This window comes from Lepidochelys olivacea, assembly GCF_965140295.1.
Source record: "Lepidochelys olivacea isolate rLepOli2 genome assembly, chromosome: 9".
In the NCBI taxonomy this organism is placed as follows: domain Eukaryota; kingdom Metazoa; phylum Chordata; order Testudines; family Cheloniidae; genus Lepidochelys; species Lepidochelys olivacea.
The window spans coordinates 77,327,691-77,353,851 of record NC_140419.1 but is presented as its reverse complement, the minus strand read 5'-3'; the positions used below and the strand labels follow the sequence as shown (position 1 = coordinate 77,353,851).

Genomic DNA, 26,161 nt, shown 5'->3' with positions numbered 1-26,161 from the left:
AAACTCACTCTCCTGCTGGTAATAGCTCATCCAAACTGACCACTCTTCAAGTTAAAATCCAAGTTAAACCAGAACATCTGGGGGGGGGGGGGTAGGAAAAAACAAGAGGAAACAGGCTACCTTGCATAATGACTTAGCCACTCCAAGTCTCTATTTAAGCCTAAATTAATAGTATCCAATTTGCAAATGAATTCCAATTCAGCAGTTTCTCGCTGGAGTCTGGATTTGAAGTTTTTTTGTTTTAAGATAGCGACCTTCATGTCTGTGATCGCGTGACCAGAGAGATTGAAGTGTTCTCCGACTGGTTTATGAATGTTACAATTCTTGACATCTGATTTGTGTCCATTTATTCTTTTACGTAGAGACTGTCCAGTTTGACCAATGTACATGGCAGAGGGGCATTGCTGGCACATGATGGCATATATCACATTGGTGGATGTGCAGGTGAACGAGCCTCTGATAGTGTGGCTGATGTTATTAGGCCCTGTGATGGTGTCCCCTGAATAGATATGTGGGCACAGTTGGCAACGGGCTTTGTTGCAAGGATAAGTTCCTGGGTTAGTGGTTCTGTTGTGTGGTATGTGGTTGTTGGTGAGTATTTGCTTCAGGTTGCGGGGCTGTCTGTAGGCAAGGACTGGCCTGTCTCCCAAGATTTGTGAGAGTGTTGGGTCATCCTTTAGGATAGGTTGTAGATCCTTAATAATGCGTTGGAGGGGTTTTAGTTGGGGGCTGAAGGTGACGGCTAGTGGCGTTCTGTTATTTTCTTTGTTAGGCCTGTCCTGTAGTAGGTAACTTCTGGGAACTCTTCTGGCTCTATCAATCTGTTTCTTTACTTCTGCAGGTGGGTATTGTAGTTGTAAGAAAGCTTGACAGAGATCTTGTAGGTGTTTGTACAGCAGTCATGAGTGAAAGAAGAAAACGCCCCTCTGGGCAGCATTCAGAAAAAGAAAGAAAGCAAAGGAAGCTTTTCTATCTAAGCAGGAAGGAGCTCTCCTGAGATACATAGACACAAATATTCACGATGAGCCTTCTGGCCCCAGTGAGGATGTGAGTGTTGAGGAGATGCCTGATCTTCCAGTTAGTCAGAGTGCAGGTGACCTGGTAGCTACTGCAGCATCCATATCTCATCTCAAATGGATGGAACCATGCACATTCCTGAAGAAAAGTGTAGATCAGAGAAGAGTGTGGTGGAGGCGCCAGAAACAGCTGCTGCTGAGTTTAGTTCCTTAAGTCTAGATGATCCAGGGCTGTGGGCCCACTTGAGCAGGGACACCTGAGGGACTTCCTTGTACTGCATGGGCCACAGCAAGTGAAAAACTTCATGTTCCCCAAAGACAATGAAAATAGAAGTTTCCATCCAACACATTCCTGGCGTGAAATCCCCAATGGTGACTAAGTGGAGAGACCATGGCTTACGTACTCAAAACCCCAGAATGCTGCATACTGTTTTTGTTGCAAACTCTTCCAGTCCCATGTTCCAGCCACATTGGGTTCTACAGGAACAAAGGACTTTCAAAGTTTTGGCCCAAGGGAGGGGGAATGTGGGGGCGCCATTTGAGCGCCCTGCCTCAGATGCCAAAATGTTATGGGCCGGTCCTGGGGAAGGGGGTTTGTTCATCGCACCTCAGGCACTGGCTGCCTTGGGCCGTTAAACACCCAGCCTTGAAATCAGCACCAGCGTGCCACGTGACGATTCGGTGACGTCACACGACCGGAACGGGCAAGCTGGTACGTGAAGACGTCGCTCACGCGCCGGCCGGGATGAGCCCAGGGCGCAGGGGGATGACGTTTTCGCTCTCTGCGTCTGCGGAAGTGACGCCCGAAGCGGTGGCGGTGGGTGGATCTCGGAGCGGTGGGAGTTGGGTAGCGTCTCTTTTTCCCCAGTCCCGGCTCCGGCTCGGCCTCCCCGCTCCGCCATGTCCGCGCCCGGCAGCGGCGGCGACTTCGGGAACCCGCTGCGCAAGTTCAAGCTGGTGTTCCTGGGCGAGCAGAGCGGTGAGCGGGGCGGGGCCATGGCTGGGGGGCGGGGGGTCGCTCTGTGACCGGGGTGGGGCCGCCGGGGGCGGGGTGGAGAGAGAGGTCGCCGTGCCTGGGCGGGGGGTAAACTCGGGGGCGGGGCGGGAGGGATTTGGGGGCAGGGTGGAGGCCGGGCGGGGGCGGGGGGACACCCGGAGCTGGGGGCTGAGGCCTGAGGCGGGGCAGACCCGGGAGTGGGGGTGCGGTGTGGCCAAGTGGAAGACTCAGTGGCTGCATCGGGGCCCGGGGTGTGGCCCCGTGGGTTTCCGCAGGAGCTGCAATCATCCCCCTCCGTGATTTCTAGTCTCTCGGGGGTGGGGAGAGGGCGCTGCTGTCATCGTCCTGGTGCTCTTCGCACAAGGCCAGACACAGATCTGAGCCCTACTCACCATTCCTGGGAATGGCTGGCTGTGTCCCCAGCATTGCTGACCTGGGCTGGTGTGTGGGGTGTCCAGCCAGGCTCTCAGCTCTCCAGTCCTTAGCCAGGGATAAGACCTTATCTGCACCAGGAAATCCGCTGTTTTGATGATGACACGCTCCTGTCAGCACACTTATAACACGCCTGGTGACCAAGCACAAGTGCCCCAGCCAGATCATCATATGCCTCCCCAAATCCTTTGCTCCAGACACAGTTTGGTCTGTGCCATTTTGGTGACAATGTGGATGGAAGTGTTTGGAGTTATAGTATGAATGTTGCAAATAGTTCTTCTCTTACTCTTCTGCAGTGCACTGGTTGTGATCTTCCTAAATCCACAGTGTCTGTCAGCTGTGTCAAGAACTGGGAGTGGACACCCAGAGAGTAGTGCAACTGAAATGGCTTTAGAAATGGCCTAGTGTGGATGGGGGACAAAACTGCATTGGTTCAAAATATGATTCAGTGTAGGCACACTGAACTTTTTATATTAATGGTGGTTCACTCCCACCAGTTCAGTTGTTCAGTGAAGCCCACTGTGTTTGTTTTTGGCATTATCCAGCTTTGCAAAATTCTGCTCACTCACTTTTGAGCATGTGAGTTTGAAAAAAGCTCACTTTTTTATCACAGGATAAGCAAGCAGACTTTTATGTCTTGGCTGGCTAACGTTCATAACATGTGCGAGGTTGCAATAATATATGCACATATAGAACATTGAGATTATTCTTGAGGTTCTTAGTGGGAAGTCGGTCTCTCCACAGGCTGAAAGCTACTGGGTTTAGCGCAGGGGGTTCTCAAACTTTTGTACTGGTGACCCGCCTCCATTGCCCCCTTTCACACAGCAAGCCTCTGAGTGCAACCCCTCTTATAAATTAAAAACACTTTTTAATATATTTAACACCATTATAAATGCTGGAAGCAAAGTGGGGTTTGGGGTAGAGGCTGACAGCTTGCAACCCCCATATAATAACCTTGTGACCCGCTGAGGCGCCACAACCCTCAGTTTGAGAACCCCCGGTTTAGTGTAATGCCAAATTTCTGGGAGCTGTCTGTGGAGAGTGTTCGTGAGTAGGGTAAAGAGATTTCAGGAATTCCACTCTCTGCACTTGTGGAAGAATTGCATGATCTTAATGCATTTCCACTAGACCGCTTGGGGGAGCACCATGGCCAGGTGCAAACAGTCAGAAAGGGCTTTTCTTGTTGCTCTGCTGAAAGCTCACATTTATGAAGAAGGATGGTCCAGTGGTTAGGGTACTAGCCTGAGGCTCAGGAGACCATGATTCAAGTTCCTGCCCCACCACAGACTTCCTGCATGATCTTTGGGAAGACATTGAGTGTCTCTACCTCGTTCTCATGTGAAATGAGAATAATAGTATTTCCCTACCTCACAGAAGGGTTGCAACTCAAGGATAAATATTTAAAGATTGTGGCCCCGCCTCCCTAATTTCCCACAATGGTGAACACTGAAATAGATAAAAATAGAAAAAATGTTTAAAAATAAACATGGATATTGTCAGTCAATATTTAAAAAAAATTGAATTCTGTCTAGCGTAATTATGATCCAAGTGCTATAATGTTGCTGTTTCAGATCTGTGTGGCCAGAAATTACCATTTCATAAGTGTTGTTAAACTGTAACTAACCCTGGTTTGGTAGCTATGTACACCAAAATATGGTTAAAGCACTTATGGTGACTTCTGTCCAGCTTTGTAGAACACAATTGCAAAACATGATTATCCCCAAATGTGTTTAAGCAGCTGTTTTTCAGCATAAACGAGGGCTGAAAGGACAGTGTTAAGAAGCTGTATGAGGGAGCATGGTCCACCTTGGGAAGGCAGTAGAGGGAGGGTCACTGCAGTGTGCGGCGTTGGGGTGGTAAAGGAGTACATGAGAAAATCTGTGATCCCATAAGGCACATTTCACAGTGATGGTCTGCGGAGTGCTTGGTTGTCCATGGAGAGCCGATTAGTGCTGGCTCTTTCTCCATTCCGCTACTAAACAGTGCTTAAGGAAAGCTAAAAATATATTGTTTTCCTAATGTTACTATCTATGTTGGCAATGGCTGTAGTTTCCACAGATAAGTTAAGCAGTTCTGAATGGATAGGAAGGGATCCATATTAAAACGTGGACCCTGTTATGAAACCACTTGATAGCTCCTGTCAAAAAATTATGCCCTTTTCCTATGAAGGGAAAGAGAGGGTGCTCAGAAGCATTGGTGCAACTGAGAAAAGTAGATACAAGTGAAGAAACATAGGGTCTGATTTCATACCTGTTACAAGAAGGTGTAATTCCTATAGATATCTCTAGGTCAAACTCCCTAGTGATGTAAATGGGATACAAGTTGCATATTGGTATTAAATAGCCAAAAAATAGCATAAGTGGTATAGTAGTGTAACTTATATAGCCCACTCTCATCCCCTCCGTTGCAGTTCTGCTTAACCTCTCTCTCTCTCTCACTTCTGACTCTTCCCCTCACAACAGAGGCATACTTTATCTAGTTCCTCCCATCTTAAAAAAAAATCTTGACCCCAATTGCCTCTGCAGCTACCACCCCTTCTTCCTTCTGTCTCTAAGCTCTTTGTAAACAGAGCAGTCAGTCGCTGTCTAGAGTTACTTTCTAATCTCGTGTTCTTCACCTTACAGTCTACTGAAACTGCTGTTGTGAAAGTCTTTAATTATTTATTCGTAGCCAAAGTTCTGAACCAGTACTCCAGCCTCATCCTCCTTGACCTATCAGCCACCTTTGACATCATAGACCATGCTATTCTTGAAATTTGTCCTCCCTTAACTTCAGTGACTGTTTTCTCCTGGTTCTCCTACCTCTCATTGCTCCTTCAGCATGTTCTTCAAAGGATATCCCCCTTTCAGCTAGTTGTGGGGGGTTCCACTGGACTCTGTTCTTGCTCCTCTTTTCCATCTCTTGATTGTCTCCTCTGCAAACACATTCAGTTGCCATCTCTATGCCTACAACTTGGAGATCATCTTCTTCTTCAGACCTGTCTCCAAACTAAAATCTCAGCCTCTCTCTTACTTCTCATTGTAGTTGTCTAGTCATAAGCTCAAGCTTAACATAGCTAAAACAGAACTCTGGATCTTCTCTCCCCAGTACCTCATTTTTCAATCGCTGTGGACAACACTACTGTTCTGTGTCTCTTGCAGGCCCATCACCTGTGCATCATCTTTGATTCAGACCTGTAGCTTCTACTGATTGTTTCTGCTCAGCGTCTCTGAGATACAGCCTCTCCTATCCATCCACACAGCTAAGACTCTCATCAAGGCTCTCGTCTTGATTACTGCAATATATTTTTTGCTGGCCTTCACAATTGCAAGCATTTACTTCCCTCCCTGGTTCTATAGACCACAGAGGCCTTAGCTGAGCTCAGAATTTACCCCACCTCTTTCTGTCAAGGGTACATGTTTCTTATTGATGGTAAATCTCAGTAAGAGCTCTTAGTTTGCTCAGTGTTTTTCTTCCATCTTCTTAGATCAACCGTGCCACTGGATACCATAAAGATGACCTTCCTGGCAGAGCTTAGCTTGTTTGCCTTCTGTTATCCTACCATTCTGCCACTGAAGCCATTGAGATTTCACAACATTTATTTTTGGTTCTTCTGTGACTTTCTGCAGTTCCCTATTAGATCTTCTCCACACAAACTTGCCCCACTCATATCCGTTCAAAATATTACTGCAAAGTTCACTTTACTAGCCCATTGTTTTGACCATATCGTCTCTCTCTTTGTATCCCTTTACTGGCTCCCACTTCTCTGTTGCATCACACATGAGCGATTTGTCTTCATTTTCACGGCCTGTCCCAACCCTCCCTATCATCTCTCATTCACTATTGAGATGTCAGCTCCTGCCTCTGATCAGCCTATGATACCAGTCTCCATTGCCCACTTGTTAAATTTTCAAACAAGCAGCTTCTTGCTTTCTCATGTGCTACCCGTCGTACTTGTGAGGAGCTCCCATAAACATCAACAAAGCTACCTCATTATCTACTTTCAAATCCCTTCTTAAAAAATTCCTCTTGTGTGATACCTTCAAAAAATGATTGGTCTGCTTGTGTGCTGAAGCCACTGCCTATCATGCTACCCAATACTGTCACACTGTTTCTTTGTACTCCACACTACCTCTGTCTGTATCCATTTGTCTTAGTTAGTCCCTGCCCCAAACAGTTTACAATCTATCTCATTGTTCTGTTTGTGCGGAGCCTAATACAATGGTGTCCTGGTCTAGGACTGGGGCTCTTAAGTATTACAATACAAATAATTTATACAGATTTGGCATTGTTTTGGGTGAGCAAAATGAATAATTTTTAAATCCCATCCACACTTCAGCTACAACGAAGTTGAGGACCAGGTTACAGTATACTTAGTAATTAACTAGTACAACCTTGAAAATATCATGTGGCTTAGTTAGATCTATTCTGCACTATATTTTAACCACGTTGTGAGTGGGTTCTTTGTCTAAATATTTTGTAGTATAGACAGTTTCTTACAGACCAAAGAAGGTTGTCGCAAGAAGAGCAACAAACGCTGAGTTTGGAAACTTTATCATTTGAATTAACTGTGCTTTGTGGGAAGCATTCTTACTCCTTTTCTGCCACTTGAAAGTAACTTTTTTCTCTCCTCCTGCAGTCGGGAAGACATCTCTGATCACCAGGTTTATGTATGACAGTTTTGACAATACTTATCAGGTGAGTGGGAGCCCAGTAAATGCTTTCTTTTATCAAAGTACATCAAATTCCTTCATTGTTTGGGAAGAACTGACCTTTCAAGAACTGTGATAGAAGCTACATAAACCTGGGATTACATCCCTGACTATCTTGGCTAATAGATATTGATGGACCTATCCTCCATGAACCCAGTTATACTTTTGGTCTTCACAACATCCTTTGGCAATGAGATCCTTAGGTTGACTGTGCATTGTGTGAAGAAGTACTTCCTTATGTTTCTTTTTAAACCTGCTGTCTATTAATTTCATTGGGTGACTCCTGGTTCTTGTGTTATGTGAAGCTAGATGCATGACGTTTCACATAGGTGGGCGCTGACATCTCAGTGCCATGTGGAGATAGGTAAGATGTGAAATCTGTGTAACTCTCCCTCCTTACAGAGGCTACACAGTTCCCTGCCTACACTGAGTTTCCCAGCAAGTCAGACTGCCTAGACAAGTCAGCATGAGCATTTTGCTTTCTTCTCAGAGGCTATAAACAGCATAATTGCCCACAGTTATGAGTTCTCACACAGCCCTTTCTAAGCAAGCACACTTATTCTTAAGGTGAAAGCATTACAGAGGAAACATATTAAACAATAAAAGAACCTACACACACCAATAAGCTTCACCAGAGAGAATTCAACTCCCGCAAAGGCTCTGGCAGGTGATCAGTTCTTCAAACCCCACCAAGGGTTTTTTCTGTGGTTCATAACAGCTGTTAGCTCAGAACAAGCACTCTCATGAATTTGTAGTTTAGGACTTTGATCTTCAGATTCCAGGAATAGGTAATCTGCAGATAATTGGTTTCTCCTCAGGGCATAGCTTCAATAGGTTGGATCAGGAGGTGGGAATTTGCATTCACTTCCTCCCTAGCATTTCCTAGGAAACCCACTTAAGAAGGAACTTTTGGGACAAAATTATCTGGTACTTTGTTTAAAATAGTCCTTTGATGCTCAGAACACTTCCCGGGTTTACATCACATCTCCTCCCTAAAGAAGTTATGCAATCCTACAATAAGAGATAAGGTTTTCATGTATAATACAAATGGATTCCAAAGCTTCTTAAACTTAATTCAATAAGGTCTTGCAAAGATACTGCAGAAAATTGCCCTATCTGTCACTGTTTAAGACACTCTCTCACGGACGGATTGAGGCGATAAATGCACATGAACAACCTTAACTGGAAGATTTTTGAGACTAATAAATATAATGCTGTACAAACCAGTATAAGGGGATAAATTGCAGGTTACTGAGACCTTTTTCTTCTTTTCAGGCAACCATTGGAATTGATTTCCTCTCAAAGACAATGTATTTAGAAGACCGCACGGTGAGTGAGGATGCTGTAATTAACCTGGCAAATGCAGTCACAAGAGCCGCAGTTGCCCACGCACACAGTGTTTCTGCCTGGTTCTTCATGCAATGGCCATTCCTCCAAACCCCACAGCAGCCTTCCCAGGGGCAGTGTTTAACAGGAATTGCCAGACTTGGTCAGGCTAGTAATCGGTCTTGCATGGAATCCTGTTGTACTGGCTCAAACCACTGGTCCTGTTTCTGATACTTGCGATACTTGGTGCTTCAGTGGAAGGTCAAAAAAGCACTATGCAAAATGTGTCAAGTTCACAAATCCATATGCTTGAAGAAAAGGGCTGTCTTTGTGTTGTACTCGTTGCTGCTATATCACAGGCATAACATGCACATTCGCAAAAGTGGCTGCAATGCTGCCTTTGGGACTGTCAGTATGAATGATTCTAAGTAGACCAGAGGTGGTTCTGCTCTGTGAAGTTACTGAAGATTTCTGAGGATAACAAGGTCAATTCTCACAGGGCAGGTGGCTAGATAAGTCAGTAACATAATTCTAACCTACAACATTCAGATAACAAACATATATATCTGAGTAAAGTCAGTGAAGGAAGGAAAATGTTCACTGAAGCAATACAGTTAAGTGTGTCCGCTACATGAGGCCCCTTAGATTCCTCTCTTATTCCTTTTGGTATTCCTATTCCTTTCCTGTTAAATCTCAAATGAGTACTCATCACTGGCTGAGCAGGTAAAACTGGCCTTCCTTTGGAGACAGTCGCTGCTCCTGAGGCATGTGATGGTAACCCTTCTGGGTGGGTGGCACTGGGCATGCTGCCTCTGCACCTGATCTTCAAATCAGAGCAACATCCCTCTCTCTGGCTCACTGTGGCAGAGAATGAATTTCCTAACTGCCTTCCTCTCGCATTATCTCCACGGTTAGCTTTCTGAGTCATGTAGGGGTCCACCGGAGGCCATAAAGCCTGTTGAATGCAGGCAAAGATGGTGAAATGGGAGATGAAACAGGAGCAAAAATACCTGCTCTCTGGATGTCTGCATGTCTTTTCTCACAAGGCCTTGTAAAATCAAGCACCAGCCGTGTCTGAGATAAGGCTCTGGCTGCCATGCTTGGATGGAAGCATGACAGGGCCTTGGTTGCACTCTGGCCTAATTAACATTTTGGTGCATTTGATGTATCCTCCCCTCAGAGCTATCCTTGTTCCAGATGCTCAAACTCTAAATCCATCCTGTGTTGCCTGTACCATGAACAGAAGAAACAACTGTCTCTAGCCCCCAGTGCATGTACTTTTCATTCTCAAAATCAGCCCTAAGTAAATTGCCAAAGAAAAACACACACGGGCTTTGACTGTGGGAGAGAGAACACAAACATGCTACTTACAACTCATTGCTTGTTGGGGGGTGGATGAGACACACCAAATTAAATGGAGTGCTAAGGAATCTCATTTACCTTAATGAGTACCCATAACTGTCAGAGCTCTATGTCATAGCTACAACCTCAGCCTGGGAGGATGGATGGAACTTTGTCCTTCACTTCCCAGTATTGCTCACTAACAGGCTGAATTTTCAAGTACAAGTTCAAAGCTTTGGGGCTTCGTTCTTCTTCATACTATGAATCTTTAACTTTTGTGTGATCCTGGAATGGAAGAGAGGAATAGTCTGCTGAGGTGTGGAGAGATTTGACGTGGAACTGGAGCTCTGCTTGCCCTCAGCCATCAGAGTGTCTGGGTGCAACTCCCAAGTCAGTGTGATTGGTAGGTTTTTGTAGATTTCTTTAGGGCTTGTGAAAACTGGTCCCCCCTGGCATAACCTTCATCAAGAGGTAAGGAAGAGCTTAGTTTATGGCAGCAATGTCAACTGTTAGATTTCACACCATCCCAAGATAATTTACTGAGTGAGCACAGAGGGCTTGCAGGTAGTCCTGCTTTTTAGGCTCCCATGTAATGACTTCCAGTGTCTCCTGTTGTATGTATTCCCTCTTTCCACTGTGGGATCCTCTGTTCTGAGCATGAGTGACGGTAGGTCAGTTTGGAGGGTGTTTGATAACACTATATCAGGAGAGCAAACATCCCAGTTGAAGGTGGCTGGGCCTCAGGCATTATCCTACCTTTTGTGCTTTACACCTTATAATGAGATTAAACAAAGACCCTCTTGGCTTCATAATGAGATAATCTACAAGAGGCTCCAGGATGATTTAGTCCTTATGTATTAGGTGTGACTGCATACAGCCATATGTAGGTAGCAAGCATTGTGGATAGCCCTGTCCTGTCTGACTGCCAGGATGCAGTGATATAGGTACACGGTCATAATCCATCTCTGGTGGATGTTAGAAGTGATTTTATGAGGGATGTTTTGGTTTTCCACCAAAATAGGGTCTCTCTCACAGGTCAGCAGGTTGGTGTGGAGGTGGAGGCTAAGTGATGGTTCTGCCATGTTGTTTGCGGCCATTGCATGGAAGGGATGGAGAGGTACCTTCATCACTCTTCATTCTCCTGCACTGCATTTTTGTTCCATTTTAACTTTCCTTTGAATGTTTTTGTGTTATTTTTTGCCTTGCAAAATAGTTTTCTTTTTATTTCACTTGGGTTTTGGTTTTATTTTGTTTCCATTTTTCCTGCTCTTCCCCTTCCTCTCCCCCCACATTTTTCCATTTCCCAGATCAGGCTGCAGCTGTGGGACACAGCCGGCCAGGAGAGGTTCCGCAGCCTCATTCCCAGCTACATCCGTGACTCTGCTGCAGCTGTCGTTGTCTTTGACATTACAAGTAGGTACTGAGCCTGAGCTCCTGCAGGGGCCTTGCTGTTAACAGGTGCCCTCTAAGTGGAGGAGACAGCTCTGTTTCTGGAAGGGGCTCCTTTCCATATGGGGTGGGCTAGGCTTGCAGCTAGAGGCCTGCAGGTGTTCTTTGGATGGATCTGCTGCCTCTGAATGAGGTAGCTGAAGTCTCTTCTTTCCCACTTCCAAATGTAATTCTGTCAAGGCTGCTTAGGGAATTGGGAAATCATTGATTTCTGTTTACTCAAATCTCGAACCTTAAAGATGACCTACAAAGGGTGAGTATGTGTGTGAATTGGATTTATGCCTTTTTATATCCCTTTGTGTTATTAAAAAAGGCCTTAAGAGTTTTTCGGATGCTTTTATCTACTTGTTTTAACACTAGAACTTTAGGTTTTCTCTGGACAAGTAGAGCACTAGAAGGAATTTGACAAAGATACCAAAGAAGTGAAACCTGAGTTGGGGGAGTAACTTTTTTTTTTATTTTCAAACTGTGTGAAACTGCATAACACCAACTTAAACTGCACAATGCATGTCTGGGTTGTCCAAAGAGCCCTCTGACAAAAAGGGAAAGGCAAGACTTAATATTCCTGGCATTTCTAAAGAATAAACAACTTTGAAGGGAAAACACCCATCCATGAAACTTTCTCCAAATTAAAATGGTCTTGTCTATATGGGAGGTGTAAGCTAAGGGGTGAATTTAAATTGATAGTTGTACTGGTATAACCCCTGGGGTAGACACTTATTCCATTATTAAGAGTTCCTTTTCTTGGTTTAGTTTATCACTTGGGAAATCAAAAAGTAATTTATATCTGAAGAAGTGCCCACATGGAGGGTTATACCAGTATAGCTATATGGTATAGACCAGACCTAAGTAAAATAAAAAACACTGCCCCAAGAGTTTTTCCTTTGCAGGTTCCCTTAAATCTACAGCTTAGGATACAATATTCTAAATCCGAAGGATTTATGGGTGGGGACTACCTTTACTTTTGTCTTGCACTGTGCTGAGTACATAAATGTTTAACAAGTAAGATCATTTTTCTGTTTGAATTTTCACCAGTGATTTGTAGTGGGGACAAGCAGTTGAGGTCTCTGTAATTTCTAAGCTTAGTCCACTTTGGGAATGATGGTCTGAGACTTCCTTTGGGGAAGGACCTCTGGGGTGGCAGAACATATACATGTAATGTGCCATAGGGCACCATGCAGGAATTTGAGGTTGAAAATGAGGACAAGTCTGCCTTCTGCACGTAGACATGGACGTGCTCGGATATACATTGGGAACACCTCTAGCTGAGGTTGGAGTTTGAGAGAAAGGATGCGCACTCTGCCAGTCTGTGATGACATCTCTCCCTCCCTGCTCCTTCCAGGGTTGGATATTGCAAGGGGCATAACATGCCATTCAGCCTGTTCTACAGCAGGCTATGGGAGGCTTGCAGTTCTGTTTGGACTTGGAGTAAAAGATTGTCCTTACACAGCCCCGGCCACAAATGAAATGGTGAGAGTTGGGGATAGGAAGGATGTTACGATTGTTTCCCTTATTCTCCTTACACACACTAAAAAAAAAAAAGTACATATATGCAGTCTGTCTCCACAGCAACTTCAGCTTCTCCAAACAGGCTTCAATAAGTCAAAACAGTCTAGCAGATCAGCAAAGCTGTGGCACCCCATACAACATACTTGGGTGCCTGCTGAGACAAGCTGGCAGAACAGGATCAATCCAGAAGGAGTGCTTGAACCTCTCAGTAACCCCTTCTAGATACATGGCTGCCACTCATGTTCCCATGTAAGTGAGGCACTACTGGGTTTGGGGCTCTTGTGCAATCAAGCAGGTCCATTTCCTCCATAACAGTGTGGTGCTCCTTCTGAAGTCTGTTACCTTGTACTGTAAGGAGACCAGCCAACTTGTGCATACCAAAGGCTACGAGAGAAATATCTGGATGAGGACCTCTCCTCCTTCCCTACTCCTTCCCTCTCTCTCTACAGCACAACCCTTGTACAGCACTGCTTAGGGTTTTGTGGTGGTACTACTCCCCAGAGACTGGGTGAGCATCAGTTTTTTGACTTCTGGGAGCCACTGGAGGCTAATAAGGTATTGCAGTTAAAAATTGTTTTTCTTTGTCTCCTCCCTCCCCACCCCACCACACACACCCCTTATCCCATCACCTCAGGGTTGTGTTGCTTCTGAAACCGTCTCAAAAACCTTTGTGTGTCAGACCATGGCTCAGTGTTGGTGAATTTTTATGCTTGTTCAAACACAAACTGCTTGTTAGTTCAGTGGTTCTCCGTGTTGTTCAAGCAACAGTATTCCTTTACTAGAATGAGATCTTGACTGTACCATCCAATGCCCACCATCTTTGATTCAGTGGTTTATCCTATGGCTATGCTTATGATCACGAGGCTGGAGTTTGGAGCAGCTTAAACTCCATCTTTTTTAGAGCCTGCCTGGGTGAATTGGAGGTGGGCAGCAGCAGTGATGTGCAGACCACCATGGAGGTGCATCATGAAGCTAAGGAATGGGCCTAGGGTACAAGTCAAACCTGAATCTTGAGGGCTCATTTACAGTGTAGCCTAGTGGCTGGGATTCACTGTCCTGGATTTCCTCTGGCACTGGGGGATGCTAGCACAAAGCAATACCCTTTATAGGAGAGGGGAGGGCACCAAAGATGTGAACACTTAAATTTAGACCCCATCTCTCTTGAAGCCATAGGGCAATGGAGTGGATTCTAATGCTAGTACTAGTAGTTTGGAGAGGTGTGGTCTGCCAAAGCATCTCCAAGAACAAGTCTCTTCCTAAACAGAATTTGGCAGTCTGCCCTTCCTTCCTTCCTTCCTAAAAACTGCCACGTTCATCTTGTAGCTAGTGTTGGGCACTTGCAAGCAACTAACATCATCTTTCAGGCATGAAAGGGCTATTGTTCCAAACTGCTGAGTAATGAGCATTTGTGAGCACATCGAGCCTGCTCAGATACTCCTACTGGGTCCTTTCTGGGGCTTCCTCCAGCTCACACTAAACATGTTGGATCACTGGGAATATCAGTAGCAGGCTTTTCTTACCCCATCAGACTGTTCAGCTGAGCAGCGCGGCTAACAGGATTACAGTTGGTAACATTTTGGGGAGGGGGAATTTGAGGTGAAACTACTTGATATATTTTATTAAGCATCTGTTCACTCACCGTTGTGGTATCTAGGGGCCTTTTTTGAGCCCTGACACTTCATGTAGGTAGGACACACCTTCAAGCAGGCATAATCACTGTCACTTCTTTCTGACCTCCCAAGAACCTCCTGTGGATGTGAGGGTGGAGTGAGTGGGGGAAGGAGAAATAACATTTTTAAATTGTGATGTTTCCTGTAGTCCCTTTAATGCTTAGATAGTCTGACTGAGCTAATATGGCTGCTGCGCTAGAGACCAAACTGCCCTCTTCTTACCAAGTAACTAGTGCATGTTTCTGCTTTTCATGTTTTCCTGCAAGGGAGCACTGAATGCAGTTTGTGAGCTGGGGCTTGCTGCGTGTGCTTTTTTTCTTCCTGAAACCTCTTGACCTAAGCTTACGTGAAAATCCCCATTACCCTCTTTTGGATGCTTGATGCTGAGGAGAATGTAGATGCTATTTCACTATGTTGTCTCCTGAAGAAGTTGTCCCATGTCTTTGCACATCTGAGTATAAATCTGAGAATTGCACAAGGGGCACAGATATGAGATTCTAGCTCTCTAGACTAGGTGTGTTGGGGAGGCAGCGCATGCTCCTCCCTTGGAGGGAATGGCCAACATGGTAGGTTACTTACTGGCCACCTTTCACAATGTTAAATAGTGTTGGAGGATGCCAGTGGTGTCCTTTTTGGTTGGAATGGCAATAGCCTCAAGGTAGAGCTCATTGGTATGGGGAGCGGGAGGGTGTGAACTTCATGGGACTCCCAGGCACACAGAAGGGGTAATTAAAGTAGGCCTTCTTACAGCCTGAAATAGAACAGCTGGGTTCACTGCTCTTTCCGTGTTCAGGGGGCTGGTCAGCAAGGCAGGTGTCCAGTTCCCAGACTGAGACCTGTAAACAGTTAGTTCTGGCAAATAGCCTTTTCTCTAAAGGACAGTTTCCTCCTTTCTTCTTTCTCTCTCTGCTCTCTCTGCTCTCCCTGGCCTGGTACCAGCAGGTTCGGCTACAGCTTTGGGACACAGCAGGCCAGGAGCGGTTCCGCAGCCTCATTCCCAGCTACATCCGCGACTCCACCATTGCTGTGGTAGTCTATGACATTACAAGTGAGTGGTGCTTTGATGTCTCGTGTTTGAAATGCTACGCTTGAGAGAGGGGCTAGTAAGTGTACAGTCATGAGTTATTACAGAAAGATAACATTAGAAACGTAACTGTCTCTTCCCTTCTGGGTTGGACAAGAAGCAATCTAAGGATGTCATCTATGCAGTGCTGGGGGAATTGGCAAAGCATAGGGGTAAAGACACAGGTAGTTTTGGAAGTGTTTCATTACCCCCCTGTTTGAAAGAGCCTCTAGTTAATGTGCTCAATCCTCCCCTCTTCACACAGATCTGAACTCGTTCCAGCAAACCTCCAAGTGGATTGATGATGTGCGAACAGAGAGAGGAAGTGATGTCATCATCATGTTGGTGGGGAATAAAACTGACCTGGCAGACAAGAGGTAATGGGGGGGAATTGGTGACCTTGCCAGTTTGATAGCAAGTGGCTGGTATACCTTTTAAGGGGACCACTAACTGTTCTTAAGTCCAGACTACAATGGCCCTTTGGGGCTTAAGTAGCCCGTGATGAGTGAGATTCCCACTGTCCTTGCTGTTTGTTCCATAACATATGTAATAGAATGCCCAAGGTGCTTAGTCTTGTTAGACGGTACAAATAATCATGGTTAGAACAAAGTCAACTGAAAACGCTTCCCAGCCTACCAAAACCAAGCACCTGCTCCACACTGTTTGGTACAAAACACGCTGTTAATAGGAAGATAAGACTGAAAAAGTAACTTCGCAAAAGTCAGGAAATTCTGGTCCCCACAGCAACATTAAGTGGGTCTTTGTGCATGGCAAATGTAAGAGGCCCTGTCAAGTCGTCGTTGGTATCAGATGTAGGTGTGTGGAAAACAGATTTTACAAAATCTGAGATCAACAGAGAGGCTTCCTACAAAACAGAATTCCCTGCAGTAGCACAGCAGTGCAGTGTTTGGAACCAGCAAATGAAACAAACTCACAATTAACAGAAGTGAATCTGGCCACTCTCAACTGTCCAAAATGAGACAGGTAAAAAGTGAGCTTGACTCTTTAAACTCAGTCAGGTTTACTAATATAAAACGCTACTCATATGTTAAAGAAAGCAGTTCAGTTTTTGAAAAATATTTTAAACGTGATGGTGTCACTTCAACACGTGTAGCAGGGTAGTTAGCATCTGGTCCCCTAGGATGCTTGCATTCTTTAATCTCTTAACTTCAGATTCTTATCCTTAATGTTGAATTCAAGCTTATGGCATTAATTGAAATTTACTTTCTATGAAGGACAAAGTGCACTGAGATTCAAATGTCACATAACTACCCTTGTGATGGAACAATAGAAATATGGTAGATACAAATAGCGGCTGTGCCTTTATTTCATGATGGATAACCTCTTAAGCATGTTTGCTCATGTATATCAAGTGCTAGGCACCTCGGCACATTGTTAGTGAGGGGAAAAATTAGACTGCGCAGTATTTTTTTAACTACTAATTTCAAAACAGTTACCTTCAACTATGTCAAAAGCACTAACTTTACGGAGTTCTGGTCCATGGAAAATTTGCTTCTAGTTAACCTATTTGCGTTATTGGTGTACAGTAAAAATCTAAGTTGCTGAACGGGGGTAAACACTTGGAACTCTCACAGCCAAATGTAGTCTTGCCAAACTAAAGCCATTCACTCCAGGCTGCACATAAGATACTTCTGTTTGCTGGGTGAGGCTCAAGCCGTAAGAGGAATTTAAACAGAAATGCTCTGTCAAATATAATTCTTTCACTGGTATGGTAGCCATGCTAGAAAAATTGTAAACATTCAGCCAAACCCCTTCAGTTGGCTATTTAATTTCCTCTGCTTTGATGTAAGGCTCAACAAGATGTCTGACTGTACAACTCTGTTAAAGGGGTATTTGTAATACTTTAGAACTTTTAAATCTGCTTTTTATTTTACCATTTCCATGAACTATAAAAATCATTTTAGAGTTTAGCGCTTGCATTCTCTGCTTCCCCCATTGTGTTGGTGTTACACAGTGCTCATGTGACATGATACTCAACCTTGCAAGTGCATATTGCTGCCATGAGTCTCATTTTCTCCTTGGCCCTTGTCTACCCTTACCACTTCCCCTTCACTATCGAGAACATGCCTTGCTGCTGTGTTCAGCTTTCTAGCCCCACTGGGAAGAGCATATACAGTTTTGTTAAACCATCTAGCAGTGAGTTAATCACAGAGGCTAGGCTCCTACTCACTATGCCACCTTAGTACTTGGGCTACTGACAGATGCTCTGTGTCAACTGAACTAAGCCATTGTCATGTTTACTTCATGCCAGCAACTCTAATTCATTCCCCTGTTGCTCTCCTATAGTTCTGTTTTCAAAGCTCCTTTCTACCAAGGTTACTCTACAGAGTCCCAGCTTCAGTGGATGCCACCATAAATGATGCCTTACTACCATACGTTCCAGGAACATTGAAAACTCTTCCCACTCAGGAACAACTTAAACTAGGTTGTAATTAACACACACCAAATGCTCTGGACTGAGAAATCTGCCTGACAAGGATTCCAGGCTGCCTCACTTTGGATCAGCCAGGGAAAGTGACTAGATAAAACATGAGAACCATGCTTTATCCACAATAATGCTATGACCTGAGCAATTAGTACTTTATGTCCTTCCTCGGTTCCCAGAATAACATCAGTCATCTGGCTCTTAGATTTTGGGCTTTCTAATTTTTAATAAGCTTGTGAAATCTGCCACTCTTGTCATTTTCCAGTGCTGGAAAAAGACACAATAGGAACCTTATCAGTCATCCTCCCCAGGATGACAGATGGGACAGACATGTAGGGCACCCTGCGTATGCCAGCTCATCATTTGTACCAGCCTTAACAAAAAAGCCAGAGACTTTGCCATGCTTGCAGTATATCTGTGGTTGGAGTGCACGTGGCATTAGATATTCCCACCCCGTGGGGTAATCTCAGTGGTATCAGATGCTTTGCTTATGAGCAAGCTAATGTGATCTAACACCTGAAACTCTGGTCAAAGCAAGAACCTGCCTTGTCGTGTCTAGAGTTTTAGGTGTTCAGATCATGTTGGTTAGTTAAAATACTGCACCTCTAATCCTAAACTAAACAAAGCCCCAGTGTCAGTCTGAGCCTGGCCATGACTTCTGTGTCTTGATAAAGTCCTCAGGAAACTGTTAGCCCTTTGGGAAGAACCAGGTACTGTCCTCTAAGCTGTAGTGTCAAACATGTTTGAAGAGTTGAGCTATTTATTTAATTTGTCATTTTATTTTGTGTAGCCTGTATGTTTTCTTTCCATGCTAATGTTTCAGTTGCTGGCTAGTTCCTTTGTAGTTTTCTTTTAATTTCTACTACCATTTCTGTCTAGTTTTCTTTTGTTTTGGTTTCTTTTCTGTGATTTGTTCTCGTTGCTGTAGACAGGTTTCTATAGAGGAGGGCGAGAGAAAGGCCCAAGAACTGAATGTGATGTATATTGAAACCAGTGCTAAAGCAGGATATAATATGAAACAGGTATGTACAGGGCATTGGTCAGGGATGCTCTTGCAGGTGCTTTGCTTCCAAGCAGCAGCTCAGTACTTGCTGTTGAATTTCACCTCCTGCTGGAGCCTTCCTATCACCTTACGGAGTTTCCTTCTGTTGACTTGGGGGACTTGCTTTTTGCATGGCTGCACACTGATTCTGTTGCATTAGGTACAGCTGAAGAGGTTCCTTCCTTCCCCCACAAGAAGGCTATGAATGAGACTTAAGTGTGTTGTTACATGAAACTCAGCCGGTGCAGACTCATCCTTATTGGTTATTATAATCTACATATTCCCTCAGCTGCTCATTTGGGTTGGTCCCTTCTTAGCTGGAGCATAAGAAGGTAAAGGGAGGGAGGGGCGTAAAGGCTCAGAAGCCCTACGGTCTCCCTTCTTGGACGATGCTCTACTATTAAAACCCTTTACTGAAGAGTGTTTCAGTCACAGAAGTCTGTAACTCATGCCTTCTCTCTCCTGTCTGTTCTTCCTTCTCTTGCTCTTTCTTTCCTGTTTGCATCTGTCTGTCCAGGCAAATCACTACGGAAGAAGGTGAGCAGAGAGCCAAAGAGCTGAATGTGATGTTTATTGAGACAAGTGCGAAGACTGGATACAATGTGAAACAGGTAGAGCAGCACTGTGCCCTCAGGATGCAAATTCTGCACTTTTTCCACTTCACTGTGATTAGGGAGATGAGCTGCTTTATGGGTTTTGTGCTGCATCAAATCTTCACTTCCCACTTTACCCTCTGCCTCCATATTTCCAGCCTCTGAAATTCTTCCCTTTAGGCAATCAGTGTGTCCTTTAAATAGAAGAGGCTCCCTCTCTTGCCAAGCCGAGGGTGGCTCATTCAGGTAGAATGCTAAAGGATCCTGTCAGCAGCTGATGTACCCTGTTTCCAGACCTGTGACACCAACAATACTTGTTGCATATACTGATATGCTAAAGTATGTCAGAGCTTTGGAACCAAATCACCTGTGTTCTCTTCAAATTACAGCTAAATTAGTGTCTTGTGGAATTTCCTTTCCCAGGTGGTGGTTTCTGCTGGGACAGAATTAAACCTTGTTCCACATTTACTTTGAAGTACACCCAACATCATTGCTGTCAGGACATTCTTCATCTCTGATTTGCACTAGTCACAACATGCTGCAGGGCAACAGGTTTGGCAGGAAACCTCACACTTGGGTTTGGGGACTTCTCAAACTAACTTCATTTTACTCTTTAACTAGATTACTCTGCATTAGTGTAAAATTCTGGGCCTAATCTACTTGATAGCATTGCTTTATTTGCCTAGCAGAATTTGTAATGCATGAATTTCTGTCATTCTCTAGTGCTGCAAGGTAAGTCCAGCTTTGTGTGTCCTGGGCACAATTACCATGCTGCACCTGAGGCACTGTTCATGATTTGTCTAAGGTAGGGAAGGAAGAACAAGGATAGATAGAAAAGAGTCTGTCCCTAAAGGCTAATGTGCAGCACTCTCAAGTCAACCCCTCTACTCCTAGCTCACTGCCTCAGAGCTTGGATTTCTTTTAACTTAAAGGGTAGACTTTTAAACACCATGTCAAACACCATGTCCCTAGAATCCTGAGCTCATTCTGGAACAAACTAGATCAGTTTAGTGGTGGATAGCACTGTCCAGTAACAAAATCAATAATAGCTATGCACAGAAGCAGTGGGGTTGGAATGGTAAATTGCTGCCTCTGACTTGCTTCCCTGTTGAGTGGAGGATGGAATTATTAGCCAGCTGGCTCTTAACATCGTGGCATTTTGTGGAACAATGGTCTGGTACATTTAAAGAAATAAAAAAGCTGAAGCAAAATCCTGCACCAGAGGTGTGCTTTGTAGATATTCAGTAGCTTACTAAACTTGATAAAATGTTTGGACTGGGGTTGAATAAAGTCCTTAGAGATATTCCTGTGAGGACTATGTTAATTACTGCAGTGCTGGCTAAAATGTGTATATAACTCTTAGCAAAACCTTGGCTTTCCAACAGCAGCTGTAGAGAGAAAATTGGGTTTTTAATCATTTACTTTCTTTGACAAGTTCTGCGTTCACCTGTTGCTTTGGTTGCTGCCTTTCAGCTTTTCCGCCGTGTGGCTGCTGCCTTACCTGGGATGGACAGCACACCCGAGAAGAGCAAAGAAGACAGTATCCTTGTTTGCTGTGCAGTCACTTTCTTATTTCAAGAGTTAGCAAGGTTTCCTTGTTGCCAGGTCTGGCTGCTGTCCTTGACAGATTGAGGGCAGTCATGGACCTTGATTCAGTTGCATCACTGTAAAGCATAAGTAGCCTTTATATTGTAATGCTCACCTGCATGTGTAAACTGAGGATCTGCAGCCAAATGTCTTGGCCACTTGCACCACTGGGGCCAGTATTGAGCTTTTGCTGTTTAGGCTTGGTGTGAAATGTGTTTTTGATTTGTAATGATTCAGTATGATCTAATCTTTTCTGATTCTGTATTCTGCATGCCTTGGGCCATACAGACCTCCTTCTGACTGGCTTGTCCCCTTCAAAGTGCTGAGTGAGGGCAGTTCCCCCACTGTTGCGCATCATGTCTGCTTTTCAGTGTACATGCTCTGTTAATGCATCTTCCCTTCTCCGGAAGGGTTGACTGAGAGGCTATTCAGAATTACAGGAGAAAGGACTGCCAAGTGGGGCTTAGCTAGAACCCATCAAACTGAGCTCCTAAATGACTGTCTCAGACTGAAGGGCAGGAACATAGCCTCTGCCAAAGCAACAGTTCATAGAAATACATTACTTGCCCATGTATCCAGTTAATGCTCTAACAGCAACTGGTGACTCCATATGTGCACACACTGGTAATATAGCATGGGGTGGAGACAGTTAGTTGTTCTTGAGAAGCATGCTTTGTGGGGCTAGTGGTTTGCCATGGGCTATTTATGGAGAAAGACCAGTTCAGATTATAGTGAAAATGCCCCAAATCGCAGGTCACACTAGTTTAAAGCTACAGGTAGTTGCTAATATGTTGTAGTCAAAGTGCTGGCTTCTATCAAGCAGAGTAGGTGCTGTACTGGTCAGTGCATGCTGGTTCAACTGTGTTATCACAGCAACCTTGGTTGTCAGATGCTAAATCTATAGCTGTCACTTCAGTACTTCTTCCTAGCCTCAACCTTCACAAAGGCAGCAGCTCTCTACCAATGCCTTCAGCCAGCTGTTGGTTCTGGAGATGTCTGCTTCAACAAACAAACCTCATAGTTCCTGGCATTGATGCCTATGTACCAAGCCACCTAGGTGGCTGTACTTGTTACCCGGTTCTTAACTGTGGAAACCCCAATTTTACTCCTGGGTTAGGTAAGGTCTGTACTTTGTCCTGTGTGCTCTACTGGAATTAAGTTGTATTGTGATGCTTTGCCCATGACGCTGGCCAGGTGGCTTCCTTAACTTGTCTTCTACAGTGATTGACATCAAGCTAGAGAAACCTCCTGAGCAGCCAGTAACGGAGAGCGGCTGTTCCTGCTAAAGTGCCCATTGTATAGCAACACTTTCCCTGATTGGCCAGTCTCACTGAAGACCATCACTTCTCATTGGCTAGGCAAATCTACTTTTTGTGAACTGAAGAAACAACTAATCAATCTACTAAGTGAGCGAGCTCCCTGTTAGCTGGTGGGGAACGGCCCTGGCTGCCCCTCCTATTGCATGGTATGAGCCCTGAGTGCAGAATGAATGTTATGTCCTCTTTTAGTTGTTGCACTTTGGCACCATGGTGCCCTTTACTCCATCCCACACCTTGGGCCTATCTGCACAGGTGTATTTTCCTGTGAATGCAACAAAAAACCTGCCACGTAAGGGAAATAAAGCTGGGGGGTTGTTTCTCCACCTCCCTAATTGCCTTGCATCTTAACCAGTTTTCCTTCCACTCCAGTAATGTTTTCTCTCCCACACCCCACTTCCTTTTATTTTTTCCCCTTCAGCGGCTTCTCCTTTAAAACTAGTCACAATTTGATTTGGCCTTGTCTGTTTTGAGAGTTGGGGGTGATCTGTTCTCCATGTCTGGCTTCCTTGAGAGGGTGCATAGTACAGGCCTCCCAGTCCTTCCCTCCTGTGGTTAGTCTGAGCCAATTCCTGAGTCTTCTCTTTTGAGGTTTGGGAGAAGGAGCTTCCCAGCCCTCCTCACTTCCCACATCAGTGTGAGAGCTGAGCCCTGGACATTCTACTCCCAATCTGCTCTAGCACAAGCCACTGATCTTCTTTGCTCCCTTTGTCCTGTGGCGGGTAAAATTCCCCAGGATCACTGGCTTCAGCTGGATTCTTTGCCCTGGGGAATGTCGTCAGCTGCAGGGGAGGGGGGTAGACAGACTTGCTGGAGCATTCAGTCGCTGTGGGGGATCCTGCCTGACTTCATCTGTTGATGACCTGGGCTCTATCTGTAGGCTGCAGATGAAATCTAGAATTTATCCCTAGGATGTCAGTATTAGGACTGGGCATCCCGGGTCCCATTCTGGTTCTCTTCACCTGCAGACATACTGGGAATCTCCTTTTTCTTGTGGAACATGCACAGTCTACTGTCTGCTAGCCAGACATAAGATACAAGCTACACAGTTACTAGTTATACAGAAATGGGGCTTGCACTGCAGAAGTGGCTCAGTCCAGTGCCAGCAGCTTCAACCGATGTGGTGGAAGGGCAGCTGAGCATCTCGTATTCCACTAGATTGAATCTGGGTGACAGCAGTTTTACTCTTTTAACTATCTAGTGTGTTGCCTATGAAAAAGAACATGGCTACCCTCAACCTTGCAGCTGCCTTTGCCGGAGAACCTCCCCAGCCCTGTATGTGGGGAAGATGCTAGGTCACAACATTCCCAACATTGGGACAAGCAGTAGGATGGCTTTGTTCCCACCTTCATAGGACGGAAGATGGGATTAAATAAAGGGAAATGTTGCTTTTTGTGGCTGCTTCTGTTCCATTAGCTTGGGTTGAGGGAACGTCTCCTAGTGACTCTTATGATAGTTTTAAAGGGGATTTTTTTAAAAAGTAATTTTTGCCTCTGCCCACCCACAACCCTGCTGTGATCAGACTTGTCCATTGGCTGAGAGGAAAGTACAAGGAAGAGATGGAGAAGTCCTGGTAGACCATCCATTTGACCACCTGGTCTGTGTAGTGGTGTCAGGGTACATCCTAAAGAAAGGGTAGAGACAGTGCAGTAGAACAGGGGCTTAGGCGGTGTGCATCAGCATAAATTTTATTTCCTCTGGTATAATGCCTGGTTGGTCACCACTTCAGCTATGTACTCTTTGTGTGAACCTTGTGATCCTATCCAGGAAGAGGAATGAACTGTCACTCTTACCTGGATGAACTAACTTGAACCCTGATAGTTGGGAGCACCCAACTCATGATGCCAGGGCTGGCTTTTCTGGTTGTGTTTACTTAATGGCCCTGGAGCACCCTGCTACTGGTTAAGGTAGATACATTTGGTATGTGGTCAGCATTGTCCCTTCCTCTCCATGTGAGTTGACCTGCAGGGAGAAGCTGGGATGTTTTGTTCTTTGTTTCTCCTTCCTATTCTGGAGTGTTCCCCTTTTCCTACCTAAAGCTCTCAATGGCCTAGTCTGAGTCGTTTAGAACCCACCCCCAGGGTGAAGCCCTGGCCCATACTATGTATATACTCCCTGTTGTGTGGGAATTGCTGATGTTCTGTCAGTGTCTGTGTCTGCAGTAGAACAGGTTCCGCTCTCCCCTCCTTACAGGCAGACATACCCTGCCACTGTGTTGTATTGTTCTCTCGAGTCACTGGACTTTCTTTTTTTGGGGGTGGGGTGGGGTGGAGGAGGGGGAGAATAAGTAAGCGGGAGGGAAAACCTAGTGAAATTAAATAGTTCACTTTCCACTGCCTTCCCTATGAATGTGCATAATAGTGAGTGTGTGTCTCTGGCCCTGCTGTGTCCTAGCTGTTAGCCAAGTAAGTGTGACTATTAATATGAATAGCGACTGTCTGACCACAGCCGTCTATCACACTAAATAAAGTAATTTCACCAACACCTTTTCTATGTTTGTTTTGGGGAGAGGACTGCTGCTGCCACCATTTACTTTACTCAGAGCCCCTGCTCATCAAAGGCCAACATCAATTTATCTGTGGAGGAAACAGGTAACAGGCTGTCCCATCTAAATGCATTCTTCAGCTATAGATGTTCTGTGACGCTGAAGGGTTGTCTGGGAAATGTCTTCTGGATTCTTTATACATCTCAGAAAGAACCTACCACTTTGGCCTTTGGGATATTTTAGTCACTGTTTCTACCTAGAAGTTCTACAGGCAGTAGTGCACTTAAGTCCTATACCTGCTCATTCTGATGAGACCCATACATACAAAAAGTAAATGACCCAGTTTCATCGAATCATAGACTATCCGGGTTGGAAGGGACCTCAGGAGGTCATCTAGTCCAACCCCCTGCTCAAAGCAGGACCAATCCTCAGTTTTTGCCCCGGATCCCGAAATGGTCCCCTCAAGGATTGAGCTCACAACCCTGGGTTTAGCAGGCCCATGCTCAAACCACTGAGCTATCCCTCCCCTCTCTTTCATGTGAACTATGAAAGAAGGCCTAGTAGTTATACAGTTTTAAAGCACTCTACAAACCAGTTGCAAACAAAGTATTGTGTACTTTACAGATAGGGAAGCCAAGGCTCTAAGAGAAAACTACAGTGCCCTCAGATGATGATGAGTTAGTTATAGGCTTGGGATCCCGGAGTCCTGACTTCTCCCAGCCCCAGTACCCATTGTCTCCTGCTTTAACCAGTATGTACCACTTTTTTGGGAAGAAAATTCGTATGTGCCAGTTGCCAAAGGACAAGGGAAGGAGAGGCAGAAATGTTTGCTCATTTCCAAGCAACCCCTGACAATCAGAGTAGGGGGGTGCTAGCAATAAGTAATAGGTGCTGCTGCTGACACTAAGAAGCCTGCTGATCTAGTCTAGCTAAGACCTGTCAGTTGTCTTCCATCATGCTGTGAAGTCAGATAAGTCAATGAAGAGTGAAAACACAAACAAGAGGAACTTTTTAAAGTACTTATCAGGGCCCATGTAAACAGCTAGCTCCCTATGGGGTCTATTGTGTGCTTGCAATGAGTGAAACTCAAATGAAGAAGGGATTTGTGCAGTAGGAAGTTGGGATTGCATAAGTAATTCTCCTCTTTAAAGAGGAAGAAGAAAAAGTGTGCTTAACCTTAGACGTGAAAAGGGTAGTG

The 26,161-nt window shown here is 44.9% G+C and overlaps 1 protein-coding gene across 5 annotated transcripts; it reads left to right on the top strand.

Moving 5' to 3' along the window:
- Positions 1 to 902: 902 nt before the first annotated feature.
- RAB41 (RAB41, member RAS oncogene family) lies at positions 903 to 24,962 on the top strand. Of its 5 annotated transcripts, none has more exons than XM_084638847.1 (8): positions 903 to 1,995; positions 7,064 to 7,122; positions 8,412 to 8,465; positions 11,111 to 11,216; positions 15,760 to 15,871; positions 18,869 to 18,962; positions 21,049 to 21,115; positions 22,384 to 24,962. In XM_084638847.1, the coding sequence occupies exons 1-8, from the start codon at positions 1,917 to 1,919 to the stop codon at positions 22,446 to 22,448; spliced, it is 636 nt and encodes a 211-aa protein (XP_084494973.1). In that variant the 5' UTR covers positions 903 to 1,916; the 3' UTR covers positions 22,449 to 24,962. The 5 variants fall into 5 exon arrangements, 4 of the variants coding, with proteins under 4 accessions (XP_084494973.1, XP_084494972.1, XP_084494971.1 ...); XR_014712953.1 differs by lacking the exons at positions 11,111 to 11,216; positions 22,384 to 24,962 and adding exons at positions 15,374 to 15,479; positions 19,500 to 19,593 and having other exon boundaries at positions 914 to 1,995; XM_084638846.1 differs by lacking the exon at positions 11,111 to 11,216 and adding an exon at positions 15,374 to 15,479 and having other exon boundaries at positions 1,789 to 1,995.
- Positions 24,963 to 26,161: the final 1,199 nt, after the last annotated feature.

Excerpts from the sequence above, each read along its gene's own strand:
- RAB41 (XM_084638847.1), top strand. The coding sequence starts at position 1,917 with ATGTCCGCGCCCGGCAGCGGCGGCGACTTCGGGAACCCGCTGCGCAAG. Across the intron at positions 8,466-11,110 it reads TGTATTTAGAAGACCGCACG|ATCAGGCTGCAGCTGTGGGA; the intron begins GTGAGTGAGGAT and ends TCCATTTCCCAG. Across the intron at positions 21,116-22,383 it reads CGAGAAGAGCAAAGAAGACA|TGATTGACATCAAGCTAGAG; the intron begins GTATCCTTGTTT and ends TGTCTTCTACAG.